Genomic DNA, 23,121 nt, shown 5'->3' with positions numbered 1-23,121 from the left:
ATTGTGACTGATTGATTGAGCTTGGTTCGAGGTAAGTGGCTTGCCTAACCTTATGTGGGGGAACTCCCCTTAGGATTTGACACTGATTTTGATATGTGAGCGCCGTGTACGTGAGGTGACGAATACGTACACAGGCTAATTGTTGTAAAAACCTGATTTCTACTAAGTAATAACTTTTTTTCCTTCTTATTTGAGTTATATCAGCATGTGTAGTATCATGGCAGCTTAGAATAACATGTCTACTTGCCTTAATTGTTTATTTGAACTCTATGCAATATGTTTAGTAAATTTTCTGTCTTTCCTTGACTTGAACTTAGTTTAAACTATAGGTTTTCTTGCTGTAACTGTTATTTCTGTTGGTTGAGCTGCATATTTACTTTGGGACTACGGAACGATATTCCAGGAGATCCCCATGTACTGCATATTTACTTTGGGACTACGGAATGGTATTCCGGGAGATCCCCATGTTCTACATATTTACTTTGCGACTACGGAATGGTATTCTGGGAGATCTCCGTGTCCTCCATATTTACTTTGGCACTACAGAACGGTATTTCGGGAGATCCCCTAGTACATTTACGTTTGGGACTACGAGACGGTATCTTGGGAGATCCCCTGTTGTTAACTCTATGTACTGAGCTGTTACCTTTCTATGATTTCATTCTTGTTAGACTTCGGTCTTTATTTAACTGCGATATTTTATTTTGTCTTGTTTTATTATATATATATATATATATATATATATATATATATATATATATATATATATATATATATATATATATATATATATATATATCAGTAGGGCCCTGACCTGACTTCGTCACTACTCGATCGAGGTTAGACTTATATTTTTCGTGTGCAAATCCAGGTACTACTTATCAGCTGCATTATCAATGAGTCGAGACAGCTTGGGAGATTTCAAGGTATATTTGCCGCGTCTGCAGACCTTGGAGTCCTTTTCTACTCTTCCACATATCAAACACTTCCTGTATTTCCTTTTTGTTAGATTCTGGAGTCTAAAGATACTATTTTCATTTTGTAGTTTGTGACTCACAGTGTTTCAGGTCTTGGGATAGTTGTGTACATTTCGAGAATGATTATTGTATATGCCGAGTAACATCTTAATTGCTTATTTAAAAATTTCCCTGTTAGTTGTTAGCTTTTATGTTTTCATTTCATTTTCCACAAATGTTAGGCTTACCTAGTCGTAAAGATTAGATATCGTCACCACGATTTACGGAGAAAGAACTTGGGTCGTGATATCCCCACTTTTAAATTTTCATTTTAAGTAAACACAAATTCTTTGTATTGTTTATTAGGAACGATTAATACATAATGTTAATTTCTTAAAACTTAAAAGGTTGAGGAATTAAGTAACATATATGTATCTCGCTAAAAAGTAGGGAATAAATTAACCATCATGATTGTTAAAATATACTACTCCCTCTACTTTAATTTACTTATCAATTTCGCTTCTCGAGAGTCAATTTTGACTAATCTTTAAAGTTAAAATTGATCAGATTATTTCAATATTTTAAAATTAAAATATAAATATTCGACTTCTATTTTTCCTAGCTATGGATACGCTGACGCACCATATTCAAGGGGAGGTGCCATCATGCACGTTATTTGCAAATGATATTATACTGATTGGTAAGATGTAAGACGTGTTAACGCAAGGTTACAAGCATGGAGGTAGACCCTGGAATCCAAAGGTTTCAAGTTGAGCAGGACCAAGATAAAATACTTGGAGTGCAAGTTCAGTGCCGAGACATATGACGCAGACAGAGACGTGAAGCTTGATACATAAGCCATCCTCGAGAGAGAGAATTTCAAGTACCTTAGGTCAGTTATTCAGGAAAATTGAAATGAAGGTTCGCTTCCGGTATTTGTGCGATAAGAATGTGCCACCAAAACTTAAAGAAAGGTTCTGTAGATCTGTAATAAACTCACTATGTTGTATGTGGCAGAGTGTTGGCGAGCCAAGAATTCTCATCATGTTCAAACAAATGAAGGTTTTAGAAATGAACGCTGAGATGGATGTGTGGGCATACTAAAATGGATAGAATTAGGAAGGAAAATATTTGGGACAAGGTAGTGTGGCTCCTGTGAATGACAGATGCGAAAAGCGAGGCTTAGATGGTTTGGGTATGTGAAGATGAGAGGCACCGATGCCTTAGTAAGGAGGTGTGAGAGGTTGGCGGGTCTTAGGAAAGGTAGAGGTAGGTCGAAGAAGTATTAGAAATGGGTGATTAGGCAAGACATGATAATATTTTAGCTTAGTGAGGACATGACCCTTGATAGGAAGGTGTGGAGATCGAGAATTAAGGTAGAAGGTTAGGTAGTCCAGTGTGTTCTTTAGCCTACCAATAGTGTTAGTGTTAGTCTTGTATTTTCTTAGTCGTGATTTTCTACTACTATTTGGTATTTTTTTTTTTTGCTTTGGTTTCCTTATTGGAGTGCTAGTTTTATTGTTTCTTGCTACGGCTTCTTGTGTATCTTTCCTCGAACCAATTCCAAAAATAATCTCTCTTTACCTTTTTAAGGTAAGGGTAAGGTATTATTCTTTCCAAATCTCACCTATGAAATTATATTGGACTTATTATTGTAAAATTTATATATTCAAAAACTACATGAAAAGTATTATAATTTGCAATTTATCCATATTTTATGGTGAAAATACATGTGAAATGTTGATCAAGTTCATGTAATTTGTCTTTCGGAAAGCGAAGTGTGACAACCAAATGAGAACGGGGAATAGTATCTAGAGATACTCTATTATAATTACTTTTCTAGTTTAGACGTACATTAATTGTAAAATATTAATTTTTCTTTTAGTTTAGGAATACTTTATGATATTTGTAGATTCCTTATTATTTATTTTCCTTCTAGTTTAGTACCTACATTAATGATAGAATATTTATCTTCCTTTTAGTTTAGGGCCTATAAGAAAAAACAAATAGTGATGTGTTTCAAATCAATGCAATGAGTTTTCTTTCATTCTAAATTTTTTTTCTCTCTCCAACCAAATATAGAAAATATTTTTTCCCAAAAATATTTAAAGAAGTTTAAATATATCGTTTATTTTCTTACTATATCTTTAAAGGAGTTGTGGCAAAAATAGTAACCTCAATTGGGATTTAACAAATAAATAATAGCCCAATGTAAGCGAGTGAATAAGAATCTTAGCGCAATCAATTTTTGAATATGGGAATTTGATTACAAAATTTTTTAAAAACTTCCTAGTGTATCCAGGCTAATAAATATCTAGTTAATTTTTACCCTATTTTATCTTTGTCCTCCATATTCTACTAATGATTATATCCTAACAAACCATAACTAAAATGAAATAGTTGACAGATGTATAATATATGTATAATTCATATATAATATTAGTATAATTATGTATAATCTTCGATTTCCAACACCAACAGCCTCTTCAGTCGGAGCTAGCCATACTGGGCTTGTTTAGTGTGGTTTACTTCACCTGTATGATTAGCGAGCTATTTTACATTAAGCAGATTATCCAGTGTGCACTCAAAGGATAGCGGCTGCGAGTTTTCCTAGGAATTTACCCAAAAAACTATGTATAATTAATGTATACCCAGTGTATACTAACTAAAAAAAATAAACATTAAATCTGACCGGCTATTTATGTAAAAATTCCTTATAAATATTGGGATAGAAAGAGTCCAACCATAAACAAGAAGGCATATAGAAATGGCATTTTCACTTAACAAGCATTTTTTATTGACAATTATAGTTCTACAATGCTTCTACGAGGCACATGCAACCAGCAAATATTCAATCTCTTTGATATGTTCAAAGGCACCAAATCCTTCTTTATGCTTGTTAGCATATAACTCAGATCCGCGTTCACAGAACGCGGATCTTCACGGTCTATGCCAAATAGCAATAGACTTTTCAGAGAAGAGCGCGAGACAGACATTGGATTTGGTTAATCAACTCTTGGAAAGTGCCAAAGGGGTCTTGGAAACGAGACTACAAGCGTGCGCGTTTCATTATTTGAACTGCGCAAACTTGTTCAACCAAACTGGGAAAATTTTACAGTCTGGAGATTTTAAAAAGACTGTGGATGGTGGAAATGGGGCGTTGGCGGAGAGTGCTAATTGTGACGCGGCGTTTATAGGCTCGCCGCCTAAGGAACCGGTCGAGGTTCGACAGTCTAGTGTGTTAGTGCAACAATTGGGTGCTGTTGCTGTTCTTACTGCTACATTCTTAGTCCACTCGGGTGTTTAGATTGTTGCTAAATTGATGTCTCTTTGTTATTGATGAACCCTACTTAATTTGTTGGTCTGAATTAAAATGCTTGATAACTTGTTCTCAATTTTAATTTTGCTCGTAATATCGTTACTTACATAAATGGTAATAAGATTGTAACATGATTGTGGATGTAACAATTCAACCTGTCGTTTTGATTTTATTACCAATATAAAAAAATAGTCTTTTTTCGACTACAGAAACAGTCGGAAAAGTAGTAGAAAAATCCAATATGTAGTTTAAATTTAATTTAGATGAGAATAAATTTGATGAATATGCATACAAATATAATAATGTAAGCAGACACACCTGTATATTAATTAACTTAAGAGGATAGAGGACAAAAGGTTACAACGTTGCATAAAAGTGGTAGCCTCAATATTACTACCATATTTGGTGTAATGTTATTCTGCATAAATTTTTATAATATTTGGTTTCTAATTTTAGTTTTCTACTACCATATTTGGTGTAATGCTTTTCCGCATAAGTTATTATAATATCTGGTTTCTAATTTCATTTTTCATGTAACTAACATCCGCATGAGCTATATAGAAATTTATGTATGGCTTTATGCGGCATAAACAGCTTGTTTGGATGGTTGTTACGCATTGTATCGTATCGTATTGTTACTTTAAATACAATGTTTGTTTTGATTGTTGCTTAAATTTTATTGTATCGTATCGTTAAATTCGTCGTTACATAACGGCGAAATGTGCCACTTTATGTAACGACCGATTTGATGTGGTCGCGTCATTACCTTGTCTTTTTCTCTCAATCTCACCATTTATTATTATTAAATTATTTTATTTTATCATTTACCCTATTTTTTTATATAGTAATTTTACCTTGCGTCATAATTTTTCTTTATAATATTGCAAGTTTATTCTTCATAATACTGGTGCGTGATATCATGAAACGATGGCAAACGACACAATCTATCCAAACATTATATTTATTAAGCGATACAGTACAATACAATACAGTACGATACGATACATTATGAAACAATGCGTAACAACCATCCAAACAAGCTGAAAATGTAAAATAAGAATATGAGAATTGGTAATTCATGAATAAAAATAATGAAATAACAAAAATACCCCTTACAACAACCGCAAGTTAATTTTTTTAAAATAATAAACATATATTATAAGATATCCATTAATATATAATAATTTTTAATATAATAAAGCTAAAATAATTTCTACATTACAATTCACATATTACACTCTTGTATTGCAAATCTCTCAATTATATGAATTAATAATCATTGCATTACATTAATAATTCTTGTACCACTAAGCATGGGCGGAGGTACAGTAGTGGGTGCGGGTTCGGGCGAACCCAGTGACTTTTTTCGAAACCCTGTATTTGTATTGAAATATTTATCACATCTATATAAATATATCATACTGAACCCAGTAACAAAAGAGGTCTTGATTCAATGGTAAGGGCTGTGGGTTCTTTGGAAAAAGATATGGGTTTGATTCCCCACTAAAGCAGTGTTTTTTTTGTTTCGTTTTTTTAATACATTTTTTCACTACGACATTGTTTTCTAACTTAAGTACTTAAAGTTTCTTTTGTTTAACAGAAGCAACGTGCTTCTTTCTTTAATACTCCTACATTATTTCGTTTTCTTTCTCTGTTTAACAGAAGTCTTTGCTTCTTTCTTTGTTTAACAGAGGCTTTCTGGCTTTTAATTTTTTAAAGACAAACTTTTTCTCTCAATTCCCAAATAAAAAAAAACTAGGGTTCTGCTGGGTTTTCTTCCAATTCCCAAATCAAAGAAAAAGCTAGGGTTCTGCTGCTTCCTCTGCTAGGGTTCGTCAGTTTATCTCATGAGGTAAAGTTTTCTTCTCACCAACCCTACCCATCTTGACAAAAGTTTTGAGTTTCATTAGTTTTATTTTGGGACCAGTAAAGAAAGAATCTTAGGGTCCTAAATTTTGCCTTTTCCTCTATTAATTTGTGAAGTAAATTATCATAACTAATAATCAAATCAATAAGACAAGTAGACAACTAAGCACGGTTTTAATTATTGAAACAGACAATGAAGATGTTTGCTTGAATCTGGAAATTTGGTGTTGATTGATACAACTTGACACAAGTTAGATGTCGTCTCATACTTTTGTAATTGAAATAAAGTACATGATGATTTACTCTTTTACTTCAAGTAAATTTTTATTTTGTGATTTTTAGGTTTTTCTAGCAAAAGTCGATATGATCACGAGTTCTTGGATTGCTATTAAGCTCCGAAAGTTGCAAACCAGTCGAAAGTTGCAATTAACTCTTGTAGTTGTTGCAAAGAAACACCATGATGTAAATAATTTTTTGACATTCTTGCTAATATTTTGAATGTTGTTGGAGGTTCTTATAAGCATAGGGAGATTCTTAGAGATGATCAAGCTAAAAAATTAGATGAGTTATTAGTGCTTGGTGAAGTTCATACAGGAAGTGGATTAAACCAAGAACTTGGGATTCAAAGACCAGGTGATACTCGTTGGGGATATCACTTTAAGACATTGCGTAACTTTGTTTCTTTATTCTCATCGATTGTTCATATACTTGGAGTTCTTGCAAAGCATTGGCCAAAAGTCTAGTGGAAGATATAAGATCTTATGAGTTCGTTTGTATATTACATTTGATGTTACAACTATTGGCAATTACATATGATTTGAATATGGCCCTACAAAAAAAAGATCAAGATATTGTTAGTGCAATGGAACTTGTTGATTTTACAAAGAGGCAATTGCAAACAATGAGAGAATCTAAATGGAATTCTTTGATAGAAGATGTCTCTTCGTTTTGTGATAAGAATGGTATTGTGATCCCAAAAATGGATGAGAGGTATGCACTTGGAAAGTCGAAGCGTAAAAGCTCAACTATTACATATTTCCATTATTTGTACGTAGAGGTTTTTTGTGCTACTATTGATTTGCAACTTTCGGAGCTTAATAGTCGTTTTAGTGAAGTGAATACTTCTCTGCTTCTTGGTATGGCTAGTTTGAGTCCCGATGATTCTTTTGCGAATTATGATCAAAACAAGATTATGAAACTTTCTACATATTATCCAAATGAGTTCCCCGCTTCTAAGCTTGAAGATCTTAGTTATGAGCTTGACAACTATATTGACTATGTGCGAGAAATGGACAATGCATTCTCTAACTTGAAAGGGCTGGGTGATCTGTCAAAGACATTGGTTAAAACAAATATTTACAAGACATGGGGACTTATTTATTTGCTTGTGAAGCTGAGTTTGATATTACCTGTGGTTACTGCAACAGTTGAAAGGGCTTTTTCTTCAATGAAGTTTATTAAAAATGATTTGCGAAGCAGGATTGGTGATGACTTTTTGAATGATTGTTTAGTTTGTTTTATAGAGGATGAAGTATTTGAAAGTGTATCTAATGATGCGATCATTGATCGTTTTCAAAACATGACAACTCGTCGAGTGCAATTGAAATGATAATGTTTATATTCATATATTGTGTTTGTCTTTAGTTACTTTTTAACTATATATTAAATATCGATACTTATTCTTTAGTCGGTTTGATATTGTATATCAGTTTTAGGTTATAATCTTATTCTAAATTTTAGAATTCACACACTCCAAATCCTAGCTCCGCCTCTGCCACTAATCCTTACATAATGCATTATAATCCCTAAAATATATTTGTATAACTTGCTTCTAAACTAAACGACACCTATGTAATTATTACTACGAAAAAAAATCAAAATAAGAGAGGAAAACAAATTGATTAATAAGAAAAAAGATTGAGGATTTTTAACAACAAAGAATTAGTTGAGAAACTTGAGGAATTCGTATGATCCGTCATATGCGTAAAATTTTATATACAGATTTCCCTAAGCAGCATGTCAGCACAATAAATTTATATGGGAGTTATTTTGTGTAAAAACATCTCAAATAAGGGATGGGAAAAGAAGCATATTAAGAATTACTTACAAAAGAAGAAAGGCAAAAAAAGGAGAAAATAAATAAATAGGATCCTTGGCCAGAAAGAGGTGCCAACTCATCTCTTATTTTCCCAACTTTATATATAGATAAATGTAGACGATAAAATTAAAACGAACAGATTATAGACTAAATACTTGAAGTAAACTTTCAGGTTTAAAATACATGCTAGAAACAAACTAAAAATGGATGCACTATATATCTTGTTTCCTTTTTATTTAGGAATATTTTATGATAATGTGGAATATTTATTTTCCTTTTAGTTTAGTGTCTACAATAATAGTAGAAAATTTATCTCAGTTTAAGGCCTATAAGAAATAAATAATGATGTATTTCAAATCAATGCAATGGCTAGGGCTGTCGAATTTGGCCCAAACCCAAATGACTTGCCTAACTCGTCCATGGTTGGGCTGGTTTTTTACACGCATATTTATTGAACTCAGTTTATTTTGACCCAATTCATCTTAACTCATTTAAAGTTGGCCTGACTTTTAATCCAATTGATCCACGAGTAACTTTGTTAAAATATCTTAGAAATAATTTTCTTTTGGGAGAATTACGCTCCTTATCACGTGGCTCAAACAACCCATTAGAAAATAACCCACGTTTGAAGCTCTTACCTGATATGGCCCAGGTTGTACATAATATGAAAATTACTTTTCACTAATTAGCCCACCCCATATTTAACTATTTTTTATCTTCATTCTTCTTCTCCATGTATCACAACTTTGCATCCCAAAGTTTCTCTACCATTATAATTATTCTTCAATTCTCCATCGAGATTCAAATTTGATAACCACTACTTAGATGAGAAGAAAAAATACTACGTAAAAGAATTATTTTTTGGAGTCATATGAAGATCATCACTTTCTCCATTGGAATGGAGAGAACTTTGAAGTTCACTTGGTAGATTGTAAGATCATCAATTAAAAAGAAGATGTTGGCATTGTCTTAGTCTTATCCTCATTACATATGTAATTTTAATCTCAATGGTTGATTAAAAACTTGAAAAATAGAAGTCACCATTAAAGGTTGTTCGAAGCTTCAATTTCAGAAATTTGATTTTTCGATTTGTTAGTTGTTTGGATTCGATATTGTCTCAATTGATTGGGATCATCAATGGGAGTTCAAAACTTAAATTTGAAGTGACTTGGAGTAGATTTAATCTAGATTTGAGTTAAATTTCAGAAGATGCCCAAGGAAGAAGAAAAACCCGTGAAACTCCATTGATAGGATTCATTTATATAATAGTGTATAATATTGTATAAGTAGTGTATAATAGTGTATACACACCTCTTATACATTATTGTATACAAGGTTAATACACTATTTATAGGTATTTGGTGGACTTCTTCTTCTTCTTACTATTATACATAGTGTATCACGAACATTTTCGTTACTGTACTTATACATCTTTATACACTTTTATACAACTCTATATATAATGTACCTCTTTGTATAAAAGTATACAATATTGTATAAAAGTCTATAAGCATCTCTAACGAACTTCTTGTACGATTTTCACCTGCAATTCTTGTAAAAAAACTAATTCAAATCTCCATCAAATAACTTCAAACTTTGTATACAGCCTACTTAAACTATTTATAGTAAGTTCAAACAATACACAATCTAAATTTCTCACAAAATCATATTCGAAATTTAACAAAAATAAGCAATTAAGATTTTTAGGTTTTTCGCGTATGTTTTGTATTTTTATAGTTGTGATAGGTATGTATAAACTTCAGGATAGGAGAATGGAAACTCGTGCCTGCAGATATAGAGAATCAAGAAAACAAAAATTCAGATTTAAGCTTATTGATATTTGGCTACACATTTATAAACTTGTAATTGGGTTAAAATATTGCAAGGTCATATTGTGGAGTGCATTATTTTGTAATTTTATGTAATTTTTTGTGTTTGATATATTATATACGACCATAACAAAAGGAAAAAATCTTATACACAATCCATAAAAAAAACACATATTAAGTAAAACTTGATAAGAGTTGGATGGTTTGGGCTATGACTCAAAATTTAGCATATCTTAATCTAGCTCATTTATTGACTCAACCCATTTTGACCCGCTAAAAATTGGTCCAACCCGCCCATTTGACATCCCTAGCAAGGCCAATGAGTTTCCGTTCATTCTACAAAAAATAATTTTCTCTCTCTAACCAAATATCAGAAAATATTTTTTTCAAAAATACTTTTTTTTTTGAAATATATCTAGATAAGTCATTTCCCGAAAAATCATATCCATTGCCTAGTATATGTAGTTATCTACTTTTGTACTCTCATTCTAACTAGCTAATTAAAGTACTATTTGTTGTTGTTGTTTCCTGTATAGTACTTTTTATCTGGTATAAATATGGAATGATGGAAGATCAAGTTTTAACTTTTCCACTCTTAGATATATATTATCCTCTTTTTCAGCTACCTACAGCAGTAACATACGTAAATATAAATGATATAACTGAAACAAAAATTAATTCGAGTCCACTGAATTCACAGTGTTTCCTTAAGGAATTTAATCCCCTCCTAGTACCCAAGGTTATGGATTATTTCCTCCCAGGATAGAACGAATTACACACTGGTGTAGCGGTACTTCAAACCCCAGTATTTCAGCGAACGCAAAGTTCGGCAGCAAATCACACTTACAGTTGCTTTGTTTGTAGTTTTAAAATAATGCAGAACAAGGGAGGAGAACTCAGAAGTCGAATGGAAATTCTGAGAGGAAGGAATGCAATGTATAGCCGATGTTGAATTCTTACTGAAGAGCATATCAGATTGCAATTCGTTTTTCCAGTGTATACACAGTGTATACAGAGTGTAGTTTGAGTGTATACAGAGTGTATATCAATTATATACAGAGTGTATATCAATTGTAAACTGAGTGTTTCGAGTGTTTTTTCCGGTGTGTTCTTCTTTCTCTACAACTTCTGCTCTATTTATAATAGTCATGTGAGAGAAATCCGCCCCCTCCATGGTGGAACAAGCATTAGGATATCATGGAGGAAGCACTTACATGGTGGAATGAACACTTGCTTGGTGGGAGGAGCACTTGGCCATGGTGGGAGGTGCACTAGGCATCTTGTTGCTTTCTTGGTGCAACACAATACACGGATTGGAAAACATCTGTAACAAACACGGATTATATCACGTTAATATTCAATATTAACAAATAAATTTGGTCCAAATAATTAATCAATCAATCAATCATTTGATCAAATCCGAATTCAAATCCAAATCCCATTTCTCCTTCACTCTCATTTTAAGACTATTTCATCTTAAACAAAAACTCAACAATCCAAAACTCAACACTATTGAAAGTAAGCTTTTGCATAGAAGTTCAAAGGTTAACGATTCTAATTCCCAAAAAACGCATTATCTTCTTTTCACCAAATTCAAGAATTTTTATTTGCCTCTGAAATCGTGAGGGTCACTTAACCCTAGTTTAATTTAAGGTTCATTTTTGTGGCTTAACGAAAAATCTAAACATCAATGGAAGTCACAAGTCCAAAGTCTGTTCATTTAGATGGCCATGATAATAACTTTACGTGTGAGATTTGTGCTTATGAGAAATCTATAAGTGAAATGCTCAAAATAATGGGTTGCACTCATTTTCATTGCAAACACTGCATGGCTAATTACATAGCCAAAAAACTCCAAGAGAACATTTCTCAAATTTCATGCCCCGTTTCGGGGTGTAACGGGTTATTAGAGCCATATTATTGTCGATCAATTTTTGCCTAAAGAAGTATTTGATAGATGGGGCGACGCGTTATGTGAGTCGCTAATTTTGGAGTCTGAGAAATTTTATTGTCCGTTTAAGGATTGTTCTGCACTTTTGATTGATGAATGTAAGGATGAAATTTGGGTTACTATTACTCAATCTGAATGCCCAGAATGTAAAAGGTTATTTTGTGCTAAGTGTAAAGTTCCTTGGCATTCAGATATTTTGTGTGAAGAATTTGAAAATTTGAACAAAGATGAAAGGGAAAGGGAAGATTTACTGCTTTTACAACTTGCTAAGAGTAAAGAATGGCAAAGATGTCCAAATTGTAGGATTTATGTTGGGAGGTCTGAAGGTTGTGCCCAAATGAAATGCAGGTTAGTCAGTCAATATGATTTTCATGTTTTTTTATTTGTTGAGAGTTGCTCTGCAGTACATATGGTTGCATATAATAGATCTTTGTGATTCATTTCTTCCCCGGATTTCGTGCATAATAGAAGCTTAGTGTACCTGGCTGCCTTTTTTTTTTTAGAGTTGCTTTGTGATGTCTAGAAAGTAATCTCTGACTTGGTCTCCGAATCGTAAGTATTAGCCCGTTCCTGGCTTATCGGACTCTTGGGTTTGCCTTTCTGCTTGACTAAGTAGTACTCCACCCGTAGGTGTATGAGCTAGCCCATGGTGCGGTAAGCTATGATATAGTCCCTCTAATCACTTTTAGTTGTCCACTTTGTACTTTTCACGCTTCTTAAGAAATAATAAATAAAATACATAATTTACTATGATAATCATATTAATTAGTGTATAGTCTTAGTGGATTTGAAAAATAATTTGGAATGGGTAATTAATGCTAAGAGCAATACAGGGGAAACAAATTATTTTTTTCTTGATATGTGAAAGGTGACAAATAAAAATGAAAATTTATTTTTAGAATAGTTAGACAATTAAAAGTGAACGGAGGGAGTACTAAACTTCTTTAGTTGGACTCTTATTTATAACACTCATTACTTCAATTATTCTTGTCCTTTCGGTAACATCCGATAAACTAGGAATATAATACAAAGAAGATTAGTATAGACCCTGTGTAAGGATGATGTTTTTAATTATTTCCTCCTATTGATATTATTAAATAGATAAAAATGTGATTTACGATCGATCAAATATCATACGAACAATAATAAATTCAGTGTAATCTTACATGTGGGGTCTGAGGAAGATAGTATGTACACAAACCTTATCCTATCCAATGAAGGTAGAGAGTTTGTTTTCAATAGACCTTGCGTCGGTGAAATATTATGTCAGAATATTGCACAAGGTGTCACTCTACAATTATAATTTCAGCTTGGTTTTGAATTTTGAGATGTAGTTGTTTTAAGGCTTTTTTTTATTCCAAATTGATATTTATGTTAGTATTATATTTTTCAAATGGTGTTTTTTAAAATTGCAGGTGTGGATGTGATTTTTGTTACAACTGTGGAACTCACTCAACTGATCATTACTGTAGTAACTGTGGGACTTCAATGGCATTTGCTTAAACTAATAGGTTTCATTTTTATTTTTATTTTTTGCTGTTCGTATTTTTCTGAAAAGGATAAGTCGAGAATGAAAGTAGAACTTGTTTCAAGTGCTCTTTGAATCATAGTGATGAATTGTACTGAATGGTTTCTTCTTATCATATGATTATTACAAGAATATTTAGTTTGGAGTCCAGTTCACTGATCCGACTATTAATGTACATTAACGGGCCAAGTGTATAAATAGCCTTTCTCAGGATTATTTAGAGTGTAGCCAGTATTTATTTTGTCCTGAAATTTAAACTAAGAACTCGTTTGACTTAGCTGATTTAGAGCAGCTGATAAGCTATAGGTGCTGAAAATCACTTTTAAGTGCTGAAGCTGATTTAAAAAATAAACAGTTACGTGTTTGGATAAAAGTGCTAAAATTAATAATAAGTAGCTGAAGAACTAGGTATACGAAGAGTTTTGTTTTAAAAAGAAGTATTTTAGGGATAGAATAGTAAATATTTTGGTTAAACCTAAAGTACTTATAAGCTAAAATGTGATAAGTTGTGGGAGACTAACTTTTGACTTAATTTTGGCTTATAAGCACTTTTAATTTTACAAAATACGTAGATAAATCAAAAAGTGCTTATAAGCCAGTTTGACCAGTTTATAAGCTTAGCCAAACACCCTCTAAAAATCTTAATTTCAGGATAACTCAGACTATTTTTGTCCTGAAAAATTACACTTAAAAATTGAAAGTCAGTACGTACTGGCTAATTTCTAAATAGCAGCCCTTTATAATGGCGCTATTTTGGTGTTATTCTACTGCATTAACTTGATATTGCTATAGGAATCCATAAACTTAAAATTCTGGATTCATTTGTGATGCTAAATTTTACTAGTTAATCTAATAGGCACGTCTAACAGCGTTAGTAAATACAAAAAAAAAAAAAAAAAAAACCATTCAACATATAATATTTTGGAAATAGTGGACGACTAATTAGTTCTTTTTTTCTTTTTTTGTTCTAAACACGAAAAGAATAAATATTTTATTTCGTGTTGTATTTGATGCAATTCCTACTTTCTGCAATCAAGTGATCCAACATAAAAGTTTAAACAAAGGTCAACTAATTCAAATTTGATTAACAACATCCTGATTTGAAAGCTACGTTGAAAATTTAATATAAATATAAACATTAAAGATGTTACTGTTAAAAATTGGGAAAATACATAAGTTGCTCCCTATATTTATCCCAAAAAGTGAGTTTCCCACTCAACCTTTAAGTTACTTCCTAGACCTTTTCATTTTTGTCTTCAAGCATCTAGTTGTCCGGAATCCACTAGTCCGATTAAGAAAAAACTACTCAGTATAGCCACTTCTAAAAATAAGAGCCTATAAAATGTATATTTTTCTTATATATATATATATATAGAGAGAGAGAGTTAACTAGCGAATGTAATTATTTTTTGAACCGGACAAACATGTAACTTGTCCTTCGATTAATCCAGATTCGTATTGTAAGAAAGCCCATATTTGGGTTTTGGAGGGGAGAAATTTAAAAATAGCCAGATTTACAACTGGTCATTCAAAAGTAGCCTAGTTTCAAAAGTAATCGAAATTTAGCTACTTTTCATGTAAAGATAAATCTGAGCGAAAACACTGTTCAAAACCCGAAAAATACGCTCATATATTATACTGGAGTTCCAGCATAAGTATGCTTGAACTCCAGCATATTATATAGGAGTTCCAGGATAACTATGCTTGAACTCCAGCATATTGTACGCAGACCTTACCCCTGCCCCGATAGGGGCCGAGAAGCTGTTTCCGATAGACCCTCGGCTCAGAAAGACGAAAATAAAGCAAAAAAAGAAAAAACAAGAGGAGAGAATTCATTAGTAACTCCAATAGAAACTGTAATAGTAACATACACATAAAAACCGAAAGATGAATGACATGCAATAATAGTAACCATAATCTAAGGCCCAGGGCTAAGACAAACAATAAGAATAGTGTGGGTCCAACATAAACTACAAGCCATCTAAGACCAACCCTAATCCAACCCCGCCTCACCCCCGAACTGAAGTAAGGAAAGTTTTACTACCCCTATCCTACAACCCTAATGCTTGACCTCCGGGCCTTCCTCCCATAAATTTAGGTAAGAAGCTACTAAATTAATAATCTTCTACATTCAGATACAAAATGTACTTTAATCAGCAGAACTTAAGAATCAAAAAATTAGAAGACAGTCATTTCTAAGTTCAGATTTTCAGATATTTCTTTAGTTTTCTCCAAAGGCACAAACTCTGAATACCTATCCGCAATTCAAACGCTCCATTTACGAGTATAGAAAAAGAGTAGTCGAAACAAAATCAGTAGAACAAATCGCGCATTTGCAGTTTTTGCACCCCGGCCTGTTGTTATCTACAATCTGTCCAATGCACCTGAAAATTGCAAAGATCATCTCAGCATTAGTTCTGTTATTTTTCCTCTACCAAAAAAGATAACATATTTCTAATGGCACAAAGACGACGGCAAAAACAACAATAAATAACCAGTGAATTCTCACAAGTGGAGTCTGGGGAGGGTAAAATGTAGGTTTACCACTACCCTGAAATGGCACAAAGACATACGACATTTCCAGCATACAACTAAACTAGAGAACATATCAGGAGAATCTGACAGATGCAAGTCGCGCCAACAATCAAAATATAGTTTCTCCAGACACAAAATCCGAGGCGGAGTAAAGATGTCAACTTTATGCATTCTGAATATTAGAGCAACGATTTCAAATGCTAGTAACTAGGTTATAAATTTAATATTTGTACAGATTTAAAGTATCTCTAACCGAAGATCATAAAATAAAATAATGAAATAAGTAAGCAAAGTTTAATACAAGCTACTTCAAAACTAGTATTACAAGTCATGAGCAACTATGAAATACAATAAAATGCTGGTATGAAGAAAATGCTTATCTGTTTGAAAGGGGTTCCAGAACTCAAAATAATCGGTTGGGTCATTACATCAAGGCAACAGTAAAATGAGACAACAATAACGAAGTCTAACAGTCATAATATAGATGAAATGCAACAATAGTCGTGCTTCTAACTCCGCCACTGCACAAAATGAAGGCTCTTCCAAGAATGATTAACAATAAATATGCATATCTACGGACATGTTTCCATGTATTCACCACCATACCAAATTATGTTCAAACCATAATACATGATCAAAATTAGAGGAAGAGGCCCTTAAGTAAAAATCACCATTATATTCTAAATAGATTACTACTTCCATAGTCGACGACTCATATTTTTGGGAACAAAAAGAAAATAGAAAAGACAGTACTAATAAGTTTAAGCAAAATAGGAGTATGTGTTTAAGTACCACAGCGACTGCAATAATGATTAGTTGACTCAGCTCCACATTTGTAACAAAAGTAACAGCCACACCTGCAAATGTAAAAAAACAATTATGCATCAGAATTTGGCTACAAAGAGATAAACTATGTCTGTACTAAACTATATTGGCCATAAGTGGAATTAAAGTATTCAAGTTGTTGGCTCTATTGTTGTTTAGCATGAAAACAAACAATAGGAATGAAGATTTTGTAACAATACCAACTTACTATAAACAATATAATGTGCAGGTTATTAAAGATAAAAGAGAAGGTAAAGCATTTTCACTTAAATATAAAGACATTTATCGCTTCATATTACAATTCGTTTTGCTAGTATGAACTATTTCTATAAGGATCCATATAAATATCATTAGGTACTTATTCTTTTTGGTTACCAGAACAAAAATGCAGCAGAGAGCTCGTATAATGATATCAGACACATAAACATAATTTGCGACATCGATTACTTGCAACATCAATTACTGGTTAATTGTTCCTTTTTACGATAAAATGCAAGTAAAGAACAAGCAATACATTAACATTAACAATCACCTAAACTTATTTATAGCTTAAAGATCAACAACAACAACAACAACCTAGTAAAATCCCACAAGTGAGGGGTCTGGGGAGGGTAGTGTGTACGCAGACCTTACCCCTACTCCGATGGGGTAGAGAGGTTGTTTCCGACAGACCCTCGGCCCAGGACAACGAACAAGACAAAAGAGACAATATATCAGTACCATCAACAGAAACCATAGAAATAGTAACTTATAGCTTAAAGATCATGAAACTATAATACAGTAACGTTATTTTATGAAATTATATACCAAATACAGATATGTGCTCTTTCCTTAACCAAATATATTACTAGAGATTATTACTGAATCTAATAAGTGGACACCGGGAGCTAAATCACTTTGTAAAGTTGAAGAGGGCAAGGGAGTGCGTCGCAAAACTAATTCAATTTGGGAATTTTGGCAGATATAATCGTAGTGAGGCAGAGCGGCTTCAGTTGAGAATTTAGCACAACTACATTCACCACTCTCACAATTGCCTTTGCTCTAGCCAAACCTCACCCATTCGCCTTATCAGTCCCTAATTGCAACATGGAAACAGAAAAAACAGTATTTAAGGGGGGCTAGATGTGTGTACTTTAACAAGCAATCAAAATCTTAGAAACTTGTAGTTTATAATCAAGAAAATCATTCTTTCAGCATACAAGAACAACTATTTTTATTTTCATTTCAGCATATACAGTAGTGCACTTTTCTCAACTTTTAGCTGCTTTTGTTTGAAGCCTATGCAACTTATTTCAAAGCCATTCTTGAGCTCCTCATATATTTTAGGTGTAGTATTTTCACTCAAAACTACAGAGATCCGACCACTACCAAACCAATACCTATTATGTTTAGTACTTCTGGTGCTTATGTTGCGTTCCTTAGCCGAGGGTTTATCAGAAACAACCTTTCTACCCTTCCAGACAGCGGTAAGGCATGCGTACACACAACTCTCTCCAGACTCCACTCGTGGGAACTCACAAGGTTTTTTGTTGTTGTTGGTGCTTATGTTGCGTATAATGTAACATCCTATAGCAGATCAATTCTAACGAGCCTTTCAAACTAGTACTATTTCCGTCATCATACAAACTATAAAACACAAATATAGAACATGAAAATCATATGAACAAACTAACTAACCTGCATAGCATTTGCGCACAACCAGCAGACCTTGCCACATACATCCTACACCTCGGACATCTCTGCCATTCTTGCCCTTTAGCAAGTTGCATAAGCTGTATATCCTCTCTTTCCCTTTCATCTTTATTCAATTTCTCAAATTCTTCACACGCAATCCCCGAATGCCAAGCAACTTTACACTTAGCACAAAACAACCTTCTACATTCTGGACATTCCGATTGAGTTATAACCAAATTTCCACCCTCGCTTTCATCAATCAAAAGCGCGGAACAATCCTTAAACGGACAATAAAATCTCTCAGACCCCAAAATCAATTTTTCACATAACGCATCGCCCCATCTATCAAACACTTCATTAGGCAAAATTGAACGACAATAATATGGCTCTAATAGCCCGTTACACCCCGAAACAGGACATGAAATTTGAGAAATATTCTCTTGGATTTTTGAAGCAACGTACTTAGCCATGCATTCTTTGCAATAAGAATGAGTACATCCCATTATTTTGAACATTTCACTCGTTGACTTTTCGTCAACGCAAATATCACAGGTAAAAATGTCATCTTGATCATCATCTATATAAATAGACTTCGAATTTGAGCACCCTTTTGAACATTTTCGTAAATTTTGACTACCCAAAATTTGAATTTCATCATCTGGATATTCTCTGGATAGATCAATAAAGATCTTTTTAGTTCCACTGCTACTAGGTTTTGAACAAAAAGATGATATAATCTCAACTTCGACGTCCCTTTTCCTTAAGTATTTTTCACCAATCTTGATTCCTTTACCCTTTGAGGTTTTTGGGGTTTCATATATAACTGAAATATCATCATTGTCATCGTTGGAAATAACTATTATTTTCACGGCCGAAGTAGTTGCCATTTCCATTGCTTATTAGTATTTGCATTAAGCAGCAAGAAAGAATGAACCAGAGATATACTATTATAGGGTAAAGGAAAGTATTTAATATTTTTGGAATTTGGGTGATGGAGAAGACGATGAGTTTTTTGGGATTTCAAAAGGTAACATTGATTCTTCTTTTGCTGTGAGAGTGAGGAGTACCCAGTGGCGGATCCACCCTGTAGGGTGGGGCTGGTACGGCACCCGGAGTTTACACCAAATCAACAATATAATGACATTTGTTATTTAATCTAACTACAATTATTAGTGCTTAATTATATTTAACTTTTTTTACATAATCTAAAATAATAATTATAATTATGGGTTTTGCAGCTTTTGTGTTTATTTACATAACTATGTATGGAAGAAGAAGACAAAATTCTTCCCAAGTATTTGACAAGAAATAAGATTATAACTTAGAAAAAGTTAGGGAAGACTATGAATCTCTACACAGTTATCACTAAATTACATAAGATTCAAGTCACAAGATGTAGCAAAAATGCAGAAGATGATTGCGAGGAAATAAAAGAAAGAGGATGACAGTAGCCCTAAGATTTTGTAACATTAGTTATTATGATTCTACTAGCCTTTTTTTGTTTCTTATTTATTCAAAATAAAAATCCTAGAAGACCTTAGTTTATCTCTTATGGTTAATTTAATTAGACTTAGTGTAAACATCCGGTGCGGGTAAGTTTTTATCCCCATTATGTTGGAAAATTATCATATATATTTATATAGAAATTTTCTTAAACAAGGTTAAATATTTGATGCCGCCATCCAAGTTGCAAACTAACAAAGGTGCATAGTCGGTAGACCTTTTAAAAAAAAAAAATCTCGTGTGTAAAATTTAAGTTCGAATTTATCTTGAATCTTATCTGACTTTCCCTTTTTGTTGTACTTTTTAATTATTTGTCCCAATCATTTCCCTTTTTGGTTACATCCTAATTTTCTATTTATCGTTTATTTTTTAATATATTTTTTCCTATATTCTATTATTTTATTTGTGGTCTTTAACAAAATCACCCAAAAAAGAACTTTCAAAATTTAAAATTTCATAAAATAAGCATCTCTCTTAATCTCAAAATTTTTTAATTTTTTCTTTCAAAATAAAAAAACTTGGGTCTTGATAGAAATTTCGATTGAGATCTTTTTTTTTTTTAGCAAATTCACTAGGCGATGTGTTTAGGGCTAGTTTTTATATATATAAAATGATCGAGAAAACAAAATAGTATGTTATTTTACAGAAAGTAATAAGATATATATGTCTAATACATAGATCCTATTATCAATTTTGGGCTTGTAAGGCCCAAAATTAATAGTACAATTTGATCTAATAAGAATAAGAAAAATAGCGTCTAAAATATGTATAAAAACTAGCCTATTACAATCGTAGCCATTTTCTGCGTTTGCGCACATTTGTTTGCATTGTAGCCAGTCAAACTGTAATTCTCATCATTTGTGTATTCAAATTCCATTGCATGTGAAAACCTCATATGAGAAAATGATCTGCATTCCCTTGAGGCTATAAATTGAGGTGGAAAATTGTGGCTATCTTCTGCTAAAATCACTGCCAAGCACCAGTTGTTGCTGTTAGTTGTGCATTTTGGTGTCCATAATTCGAGGTTGCTCCATGTATAAAAATATAAAGGATAATTAATTGGGGCATTCCGAGAATTGAGATCAAATTTAAGTTTTATAATTTTTTTATATAACATAAAAATTAGTGCTATTCTATAATTGTTAAATACAACTTAAATCTCTTTACTATTAAATTATTATGAATATTTCGCAAGCATTGTCTAGAAAAATATGAGATTTATTATTTTACTTTTTGGGATCTTGTATTTTATCTAATTCTGCATTTAATCATGGGGTATAATTGCTATGGAAGATATATATATATATATATATATATATATATATTTTGGTAATTAAATGCTTTTATTACCAAGTAAATATTTACAATATATACCCAGAGACTAAACTTCTCTACTCTCCTTTGTTGGACATGAAGCCCCAACGTAAGGATACTACATTACCCCCTAACCAACTGTATTCCTTGCTAGATTATATTGGGTACCAGTTCATATTACTTAGGTAGGCATCCAGCTTTTTACAACTTTGAGCTCGTATATGAATCTCCTGCACTATCACTTTCACTATACTCACAACATTGACTTTGTCCTTTTGAAATATACTCTTACTCCTAGCTTGCCAGACATGATAAATAACTGCAGCCAAAGTAATTCTGTATAACTCTGCTCCAGCACTCTTTCCTGCTGCTTTCTCCACTGCCCATTGTACTTCTTCATGCCATTGTTTTTTCCTTCTCACGATCCCTTGCCACTGTAGCAGTTTCTGCCATATTTCCCATGCTACATCACATTCAAAGAAGATATGTTGAACTGTTTCATTGCTCCGCTGACATAGTGAACATATTGTTTCATCCATTAAGCCCCATCTAGCAAGTCTTTCCTTGGTAGCTAGTCTGTCTAGGATTGCCAACCTTAGGATGAAAATTCATTTAGGCATCCCCTTGTTATTGCATACTAGCCCTTTCCATGGCACCTTTTGGAAGCCCCCTTGTAGTCTTTTGTACATCTGTTTGGTGGAGAAACTATCTAGTTGCTTCACATCTTCTTCTGAATATCTTGCCTCTTAGAATTGCACCTTTGCTTTGAAGATCTTCTGTATTACCCAGGATGCATTTCTAGGCTCTGTGTCCTAAGTACTGTTCCTTTTTATATAATACGTATGGACCCATTGCACCCACATTTTCTCCTTCTTTTTACATATATTCCATAGCAACTTACAAATAGCTGCTTTATTCCATATCTCTATGTTGATGAAGTTTAGTCCCCCTGCTGATTTAGGCACACATAGTTTGTCCCAAGCAATCAGTGCCTTTCTTGTTGGTTCAACATTCCCAGTCCATAGAAATCTCCTGCATATTGTCTCAATGAATTGTATAATCTTCTTTGGTAATATGAAGACTTGTGCTCAGTAGTTATGAAGTGTTCCCAATACGCTTTTGATCAATGTTGTTCTCCCTGCATAAGATAATAACTTGGTTGTCTAGCATTGCACTCTACTCAACATCTTGTCAATCAAGGGCTCACATTGGACTATTGACAGTCTCTTTGTACTCAATGGGACACCAATATATCTAAAGGGTATATCACCTTTAGTATATCCTAGTATTTCCAGAATTCTTTGTTGCACCATGTTGTCAACTCCACCAAAGTATACACTGCTCTTGCTTGTGTTTGCTACTAGTCTAGAAGCTTTGGAGAATCTTTGAAACTGATTATGAATTTCCACCACAGATTTCTCCTCTCCCTTGCAAAATAGTAGTAGGTCATCAGCAAATCCTAACTGTATGAGTTTCAGTTTATCACACCTTGGATGGAACTTGAAGTTTTTCTTGTTTCCTAGCTGCTTGAGTAATCTACACAAGTACTCCATTGCTATGACAAAAAGCAGTGGTGAGAGTGGATCTTCCTGCCTTAACCCTCTCTTTGCTTCAAATGGCTTGATTGGCTTCCTATTTACAATTATTGAGTAAGATACTATGCTTATGCTTGCCATCACCCAATTTACATATTTTTCTGGAAATCCCATCAGCCTCATTACTT

At 33.1% G+C, this 23,121-nt stretch overlaps 2 protein-coding genes, 1 non-coding gene and 1 pseudogene across 3 annotated transcripts; 3 read left to right on the top strand and 1 right to left on the bottom strand.

Annotated features, from left to right (window-relative positions):
* Positions 1-6,964: 6,964 nt before the first annotated feature.
* On the top strand, positions 6,965-7,750 carry LOC104225858 (uncharacterized). The gene has a single exon (XM_009777740.2). It carries the CDS (start codon positions 6,965-6,967, stop codon positions 7,748-7,750), a length of 786 nt encoding a protein of 261 aa, XP_009776042.2.
* A 4,008-nt stretch (positions 7,751-11,758) lies between these two features.
* Positions 11,759-13,522, top strand: LOC104225859 (E3 ubiquitin-protein ligase RSL1-like; annotated as a pseudogene).
* On the top strand, positions 13,009-13,112 carry LOC138878833 (U6 spliceosomal RNA). The gene has a single exon (XR_011402606.1). It is a non-coding gene; the product is annotated as a U6 spliceosomal RNA (small nuclear RNA).
* A 2,111-nt stretch (positions 13,523-15,633) lies between the features above and the next one.
* Positions 15,634-19,677, bottom strand: LOC104225856 (E3 ubiquitin-protein ligase RSL1-like). The gene is made up of 3 exons (XM_009777738.2): positions 18,585-19,677; positions 16,875-16,939; positions 15,634-15,931 (listed from the first exon to the last, which is right to left on the bottom strand). Exons 1-3 carry the CDS (start codon positions 19,472-19,474, stop codon positions 15,912-15,914), a joined length of 975 nt encoding a protein of 324 aa, XP_009776040.1. The 5' UTR covers positions 19,475-19,677; the 3' UTR covers positions 15,634-15,911.
* Positions 19,678-23,121: the final 3,444 nt, after the last annotated feature.

The sequence above is a fragment of the Nicotiana sylvestris genome, chromosome 9, assembly GCF_000393655.2.
Source record: "Nicotiana sylvestris chromosome 9, ASM39365v2, whole genome shotgun sequence".
NCBI lineage: Eukaryota > Viridiplantae > Streptophyta > Magnoliopsida > Solanales > Solanaceae > Nicotiana > Nicotiana sylvestris.
The sequence above is the reverse complement of the archived record's forward strand: the minus strand, read 5'-3'. Positions and strand labels throughout refer to the sequence as shown.